The sequence below is a fragment of the Populus nigra genome, chromosome 5 (genome assembly GCF_951802175.1).
Source record: "Populus nigra chromosome 5, ddPopNigr1.1, whole genome shotgun sequence".
NCBI lineage: Eukaryota > Viridiplantae > Streptophyta > Magnoliopsida > Malpighiales > Salicaceae > Populus > Populus nigra.
The window spans coordinates 15,279,647-15,288,361 of record NC_084856.1 but is presented as its reverse complement, the minus strand read 5'-3'; the positions used below and the strand labels follow the sequence as shown (position 1 = coordinate 15,288,361).

General features: G+C 37.5%; 1 protein-coding gene across 1 annotated transcript; it reads right to left on the bottom strand.

Moving 5' to 3' along the window:
* Positions 1-982: 982 nt before the first annotated feature.
* Positions 983-8,128, bottom strand: LOC133695281 (kinesin-like protein KIN-7G). The gene is made up of 15 exons (XM_062117196.1): positions 8,075-8,128; positions 7,797-7,897; positions 6,981-7,216; positions 6,406-6,495; positions 6,211-6,311; positions 5,983-6,096; positions 5,804-5,885; positions 5,550-5,617; positions 5,391-5,456; positions 5,181-5,305; positions 4,277-4,613; positions 3,591-3,695; positions 2,505-3,452; positions 1,657-2,120; positions 983-1,572 (listed from the first exon to the last, which is right to left on the bottom strand). Exons 3-15 carry the CDS (start codon positions 7,201-7,203, stop codon positions 1,245-1,247), a joined length of 3,051 nt encoding a protein of 1,016 aa, XP_061973180.1. The 5' UTR covers positions 7,204-7,216; positions 7,797-7,897; positions 8,075-8,128; the 3' UTR covers positions 983-1,244.
* Between the last annotated feature and the right edge of the window lie 587 nt (positions 8,129-8,715).

Below are 8,715 nucleotides of genomic sequence, written 5' to 3'. Positions count from 1 at the left end.
AATAAGAAAATAATTAATGATGAACAGTGAGATGAATTGCGAGGATGAATATTGATTTATAATCCAATCCTCTTTTTTTTAAAAAAAAAAAATTATAGTGTTAATGCTAGACAGGTTGTCTGCACGATGCCGCAGGCCACTTTTAACACGAAAATGAAGTTCTGTCGCTGTAGTTGCTGAACATAAATAGGAGAAAAAAATTGTAGCCTAAGCATGTGCATTTAGAAGGAAAAGGCAATACAAAAGAGTCCATAATGTGTTTCCTAAATGCATAGGCAGTGTTTGAAGATCAACAATGCCTAGCAAACAAATTCACAGAGAAGGGTGACAAGTTTTTCTACAAAAGCACAGATCCAACAACGAAAAAGAAACACCAAAAACTAACCAAAAAAGAAAATAATAATAATAATAATAATAATAATAATAATAATAATAATAATAATAAAAAGCAGCCGAAATAAATGTCTGCACAAACTTGGGAAAGCAATAGACGTTCTCCAGGAAGTGACTTTAGATGAATTGGATCGATCCATGCACCGGCTTTCCCACTCTGCATTTCCCATACTGCAACAACCTCCATGCCTCTGGATGGAATAGGTTGTGTAACAGAGAAAAAACGACTTTAGATGAATCAAATGCCTAAAAAGAATTCATGATTCAAGCTTTCTTTAATGTTACAATTACACGCTAACTTGCATTTCCACAATCCTCACCACATTGTTTTAGGATTTCCCATTGTTTTGAAGGCTCTAAGCCTCGAACCTGAAAGCAGTAATATCCTATAGCATGACAGAACTGACTCTCAACAAACAAGAAGCAAAACATCTACCAACAAGCTGAAGCTAATACCCTTAAAACAAAAGGACATACTAACCCGAATGGCCACGTTTCGCAAGAAAGCTAAATTTAGTGGCTGTCCAAATTCTTTAGCAGTAGGTATCGGATCAGATCCCTCTCGCATAATAAGGTTGGAGGAACTCCATTATGCGACCCAAGAAGCTACCATTTATTCTATAAGAGGTCCAGTTTATCCCCGAAAAGATGAGAAGAAGAACAGATAAAAGGGAAGCATCAGCATTACAATTTTACATCAGATTTTTACAAGCTTTCTCACAACCAATGCAGTTAGATTTCAAGACTACAAAGGAGGGAAACTTGCACTCAGAAAGCTATCTATGTGTAATAGAACTGTGGAAATCGTCTATTAGCCACAAATTTTTACTTTAAGGTCCACTATAACATGCTTACAGCAAGGATAATACGCTGCGCTTCCAAATAGAAGATTTCCTCCTGCTTGGATATGTTGGTGTAAAATTGAGCAGCCCAAACATCTCCTTCAAAGCCTGCTCTTGCTCTATAAAACCAACTAGCTTTGCTACAAGAGCGGCACTTTCTGTGATGTGGTCCATATCTGTTGTCTTGGTCCATAAGCGATGTACCAGCTGCAACCTTCTATTGTTTCCGCTAAATGGAACACCCCATTTTAGGAAAAGATTCTCTCTTTCTTCTCTAGTGAGCCTCTTCTGCATTTCCCTTGCCAGCATCTGCCTCTCATGACTCAAAGCCTTCTTGCTGTTTACAGGAAATACTTCATCTTAGAATGCTTGCAGAAAATATGTATAAATATGAGTTGATGTGGAAATGAAGGTAATAAACCTTGAGGTAGATGTTAGAACTTGTCCGTGAACAATAGTTCTGCTACCCCTTGATAATGTTTCCTTTAGAAGGGACATTCTCCTGATCTCTACCTCCAGGTAAAAAGAATCTGCAGGATCACCCTTAAATAGCAGGAGGAAGTGGGTCCTGTGGACCAGTGAGACACTGCATGCATGCCAAAGTTCGATAATCTTGCTTTGCATATTCTTGAATTCTAATGGCCATTTTGAAGCACTTTCTGCGTCATCTTGGATGGGATCCAAGCCAACATCTTTTACATTCTTTGCTGACGCACCGTCTTGAATTGGATCCAAGCCAACATCTTTCACACTCTTTGCTGACACATTATAACAAATTGAATCCAAGCCAACATCTTTTACCTTCTTTGCAGACATATTATGTTGTGTTGCATCCAAGCCATCATCTCCTATATTCTCTGCATCCTCCGCGGTTGTTTCTTGTTCCTATCAATCATTGCAATTAACCAATAAAAAAATGAAAGAAGAAAATGACAGGTCTAACTGAACCAGAACTCTCTGCAGCTTCTAATAAATGAAAAATTAAAAAAAAAATGGAAGAAGAAGACGATGGGAGTAAGAAGAAGCTCGTCTACTACACCCTAAAGACATTGCAGAACCTTTTCTATTCCTGCTAGATTCAGCAAGGACATTTAGATATTCATGCATCAACAAAACATTCAATTATTCCAACCATTATCTTGCAATATGATCCATCCTTGACAGATAAATAAGATGGTAAGGAGCTCATTCATTTAATATTTAATATAGCATCCCATAGCCTGAATCTATTATAACAAATGACGATGGAAAATAAAAATAAAAACTCACCAAATAATCAGCCATGTACATCAGACCCATATCTGAGTTACCAACACTGGCAGTCCTCCAATCAGTTGAAGTTTCAACACTTTCCTCTTTGAGCTCATTAACAGCAGAACTACAAATAGAATTCCGAGAGACATTTCTTGATAACCTTTCAATGTCAGGATCATACTTCAGTGCAGGAAGTTTCCTTTGAAAACCCTCAGGTCTTCCGGGAAAGTCTTTCTCAAACCCAAACAGTGGTGTGCTCTCATACGCTTCTACCTTCTTGAAACAGAAACCCGGTGAATTATCCATAAGCGTTGCTCTACAACTTCTACTCCTGATCAAAAAGCTTCTTGATTCAGAAAGGCTTGCTTCCAGCAGCCATGGAGAAAGCTTTTCAGGAGATGGTATAATAAAAGTGGATTGCAAACCATTCAACTCTTTCTGTTCTTTCAACGGGGGTGACTTTACTTCTTGATTTGTTCTTTCTTCATTCCCGACCTTTGTCAAACCCAAGGTATCTGTTTTTATATCCGGAGAAGGCATATTAGACTCGTCAAATCTGTATGGCCTAGACTCTGATGTGTTTGAATTTGAATACTGGCTTACGCTCGGCTCCTCCACTTCAATGCATTGAACTTCCTTCCAATTATCATCAAAATTTTGATTAGTTTGTCCGTCAGCATCATTTTTCTCATGCAGATCATTTCCTACAAAATTAGTGGTGCTAGTTGAGTGGTGTGTAGAGAAACTTTCTGGAAGGAAATTCTCTTCAAAAACTGGGAATTGGATGAAGTTTGCTCCAGAACTTCGGCTACTTCGCACATCTGAACATTGAGATGCATCAAAAGACCTGGCACCGAGATCCAGGGAGGGAGGATCTTCCGAAATCAGTGAATATGATACTGAATTGTCAGATCTGAATGAATTTCGCACTCGCAATTTAGGGTGGTGATGATCTGGATCTGCCTGGATGAGGACATAGAGAAATCAGATTTGGATAGCGAAGGCTCATTGAGATAGAGGTGGATGCTTGAGCTAGAAATAATCTTTTTCTTTTTTTTTAACGGTACTAGATAAAATGCCAAGAGTAAAAAAAATGCATACCCATACTGTTGAAGATCTGCTGCCTTCAGACACTTGCTGTAGATTCTCAATCTGTGACTGAGCAAGATCAAGTCGCCGAGTCAGCTCTGCAACCTCATTCATTAGCTGCAGGAAAAGGCTGGGGGTGTTGAAATCCAAAGTTTAACAATTAAATAAGTACATTAACAAATTTCCTCATGCATATATACATGTAATTATGCTTAGCATATGCTTGGGATATGAACTGATACTCGACTTTCAAGAAGCCAAAAATTACCAATATTCGTCACAAGTCACCTGAGAAAATTTGAGGAAAACAAGAGACTAATTCAGAGAGTAGGGTAATTCCAGGCCTAGTTCAATAGAGTGGCTAGCCACTTTCTGCTCTAGTTAAACTCCTTCACAAATGTTCACAGCAATAAAGAATTGAACATGTCATAGTCATGCAGCAGAGATGGTATGAAGGAACCTGAATTTCTGCTTCAAGGTTTAAGCCCACATTGCATTCTACGAGTTTATGATGCATAAATAACTTAAACAGATGGAGGTTTCAAATGATAGGTCTCTAATTCATGTAATTTGCAGTCATTACATGTACTTTCGTTTCTTATGATAGTTGGAGTACTGCCTTGATATTAAGATGGAGGAGCAGGACTCTAGTTGTGATATTAAAAGTTTTCTAATGTCATACAAAGAACTGTGCCCACCTTTTCAATCTGAAGGTCCTTCTCTTTCAGTACTATAGTGGAATCTGATGTGACAGAATCTGGTCGTCTATTTTTCACCTCATTCTCCAATCTAGCCAGTTCTCTTTGCAGTTGCTTCACTAGTGTTTTATCAGAGACAACTACATTGACCTGCGCATCGGTTGTCACTTCTTTAGCACAACTTGCAAACAGCAGTGTGTTTCTAGATTGTTCAACATGGCTTCGTGCAGGGCTCATGGTACATATGATGGCAGTCCTAGCATTGCCTCCTAAAGAGGACTGCAATATTCGAGTCAGCTTTGAATCTCTGAAAGGAACATGTCCATTTTTTCCTTTGCTGCATCCAATCATAAAGTTAAATAAAGTAGAAAGAGCATTGTTGGTTCAGTTTATTCTAGGTCTTGACTCGTGCATGCCCTAAAGAATCAAAAGAAGAGGGGAAAAGGAAGTTGTAAAAAGAATAGAAGATTACATCCTTTCATTCTATGAAGAAATTGAAAGAGGGCTTGTGGAAAGACCATGACAACTGATATAATTTGTCTATGTTATTCCAAAATAGTAATTTATTTACAGCAAAATTCACACATATTAACTGTCAAGTTACAGGAGCATACAATTTGCAACTTCATTTACTAGTAAGGAAATGCTATGGTTGCAATTTTATTTTGTAAACTTATAACATACAACATTATGCAACTTTCTGAAGAGCTGAAAGAAGACAAAAGGCAGAACATGGTGCTATTCTGAAGATATGATGTCATAAATTTAGCCTCAAGATCTGACAGCTAGGAAAATGATAGCTTAACTCAGACACTTGCGGTACTATTCCATCACAATAGTAACAAAATGAAGATGCCAACTATCTCAGAGTACTACTGAAATTTAACAAGCTACACATCCTCACCTTAGCTTACGGATAACAGTTCCCAACGTCAGTAGACTACGATTTATGTGGCACCCTTCTTTCAACCTCATGCCAGCTGATAATGACTGAGAAGCACGCTCACTTCCTGCTAGATCAACAAAGTTCTGGGAGAAAAGAATGATGGTTACACATTGTTCAGTCAGTATAACTAGCTAAAACAGAGATCCAAAAACTTTTCACAACGCATACCACAGTGGCAGCAAGAGCGCTGGACTTGTAATGGCCTAAAAACTCCTGTGTGGAACTTTCAACTGTCTGGCTATGCAAATAATCAGTAAACCATACAATAAATGGTTATCAAGTTGTGATAATTTGAAATTTTACAATGAAATGAACATCCAGTCATACCAGTCTCAGAATCTGATGAGATCTAGAGCTTGCTTCATTAAGGGAGGTGTCCCCTATTTGTCTCTGAGCTGCAAAATCACCAGGATGCTTGAGTATGCAGTGACAAGTTTTGTAGTGAAAGTAACGTTAAACTCAGGAGCATGGCTGCCAATGAGCCTGTTTAGCTCAATAGGCATCCATGTCCCCCCTCCCCTCATGAGGTTTCAGATTCAAGCCTCTCCCTTGAACTCCTAAAATTCAATAGCTTTACTGACCTTCACATACAGATAGAAGTTCTTTAAAATGATTCCAGTCCCTTATAGATTCCTCCGTGAGCCTCTCCACAACAGTGCCTCTCTGTCAATACAGTCAGATGTTACTGATATGATGATATGAGGGGGGGGGGGGGGGGGGGAAGCATACAGCAGCTCTTCACACCTAAAATGAATATCACCTCTGGATCATCTAGAAGTCGGAGAGGAGTGGCATCTGTACTCAGTAGGTCTCTGACGCATTCGTTGTAAATCTCCATGGCAGAGAATTTCAAACTAAACTCTCTTTCCTTGTGCTACAAAAAGGGGGAACACAATAAATTTTCATCGAGTAGGGGAACATCTAAGGAATAAAATAAAATAGAGTATTTAGAGTAATGATAGAAAATTGTATCAAGTATTCTCTTTACCTTCTCCACATAGTCATATATATCTGCTATCGTGTACTCAGTAATTCCACTCATAGTGTACGTTTTTCCACTACTCGTTTGCCCATATGCAAATACACTTGCTGAAGAAATTCATCATTGTGAGGAATAAAAAAAGAAAAAGATAAAAAAACACAAATAGAAATTTCAACAATGAACAGGTTATTAAGTACTCACAGTTTATACCACTGACGACTGAAAGAGCAACTTCCTTGGCTCCTTCTCCATACACTTGCTTAGTGGAGCAATCAGACCCAAATACTCTATCTATAATTAACAAATTAACCAAACAACAGAAAGAAACAAGACGGATGGGATGAGTATTTGAAAACATTCTTTGATGCAACAGTATACGTCCATAAATATGCTTCTAAGGACAACGGCAGTGAACATGCAAAAGAAACGCATTAATACAAATCCAGCAACTTTACAACATTGTTGTAAGAGCAAAAGAGAAGAAGTTGAGGCCAAAACTCAGGAAAGAGTCAGCATTAGGAGATCCGTACACATGAACTCAGAAATATGAATACATAATAAAAGACAAAGCCATATTGCAAGTTCCCAAACTATAAGAAGGTTCAAGCAAAACGCTTGTGATGATTCAGCAGAATAGAGTAATGTGCACAGCAGATGTGATGAAGTTATATCCTACCATGGCAGCCTTATTAATCATTTGTGACATCAATAGAAGTGCAGATGCAATTAACAAAGAAAATGAAAACAAACTAAAAATGTGATAAGCAATTTCTTACCAAATGTATAAGCTGTCGGGTACATGGACCGCTCAGACACTGGAAGGTTATTCCTGTATATGACAGTGTCATCATTGATGGATTCCCAATCTGATACATCATTCCTTGCGATTTCCTTCTTATTCATAGGCCGCAGCCGAACTGAAACAAAAATTTTCTCCTCACCACCACCACTCAGCCCGTGCATTGGCCCATCCGCATCAGCTGCCCCAATCTCTCCCATTCTCCAAACGAAACTGAATTTTTTTCATATGTAAAGAGGTCAATCAATCACCAATTGTCATATTCATATAGACCATAAATAATCATTCTGACTCTCTTCTCTTCAGGTCTCCCACACAACCATTTCCTTCCTTGTTCAGTTAATGACATACGCTTTGAATCTACTTGATAAATCAATTTTGTTTGGCTCCAGATAACGTAAGGGCCACCACCAAAACTTAACAGCCACAATCATCTTAAATCTGACAAACTAATCATGGGTCATCGCTAAATTCACCGGCATTTTTCGGTCAGTTTATTGTCTCAAGCAAAGAAACCCCATTTCTTTACTATCCTGTGTTTCTCGTTTTAATAAAACAAGGCATGGCCGAGTACATAAGCCAATTCATCAGCTATTACATTATTCATTTTGAGTCAAACAAGCATTTGCTTATCTAATTAAAATACAAACGAAGTTGGAGTTTTCTTCCCTGTTGCAGTCTGTGTCATGTTCTATTACAGACCATTCTCAATATAAAAACAAAACAAAAAACAAAAAAGCAGAGGAAGAGAACTTATAATTTAACATTGGAAATTGAGAAAGAATTGACTTACAGCTCTCTTTCAAGGAATGTCTCTCTTTCAAGGAATGTTTTTGAGCTTTCTAAGAATAATCGCTGCCTCCATAAATTGTCAGTGAATTTTCAAACTGATCCCTGCAGCATCAAACTCTCCAATCTTATCAACCAAAACCCAACAAAGATAGGATTTTGAAACAAAATTCAAGAATTTAACTCCAAAAAGACAAACTTATAGCATCAAACAGTCTTTTTCTTGGCTGCATTGGCATGCAACAACTCAAACATAACAAGAAAAAAATCTAAAAAAGTCACCTTGTGAATTTTGAAGGAAATGTAGGGGGGGGGGGGGACTAGGATTGTTTGTGCCTTCACTTTATTTCTCTTAATGGGCTATTTTTGTGGTCTTAAATGGGAGATCTTTCAAGGCAAATGAGTGGGGTGTTTCTGAGTGGTTGTTATGGAGTCTTAACTGTGGTGGTTAGTTGCTTTCCTAGCTGCTCCGTTGGACGTTATTATTAGCACTTCATTTAAAACTACCGCGCTAAACACAAAACCCACCCACAAGACACACCAAGAGATTAAAACATCCTGTTAACATAACTAATTCAGCCATCTTAGGATGTTTTATTTAATTTGTCTGTAGGAATTGTATTTTAAAATATATTAAAATAATATATATTTTTATTTTTAAAAATTTATTTTTAATATAGTATATCAAAACAATCCAAAAATAATAAAAATTAATTATAAACAAAAACAAAATCAGATTTAAAACAAATAATATTCTTGCTGCAGTATCAAACACTGCATACGACTAGGAACTTCTCATTAACTGAATCTTAGCTTGCTGTCCACATTCAAACTGTAGGATTAACTAAATTAAAAAAAAACAATTACTTTCAACATTTAACATGTTAATTATACGTACGTGTATATATATTATGGCTCATCCA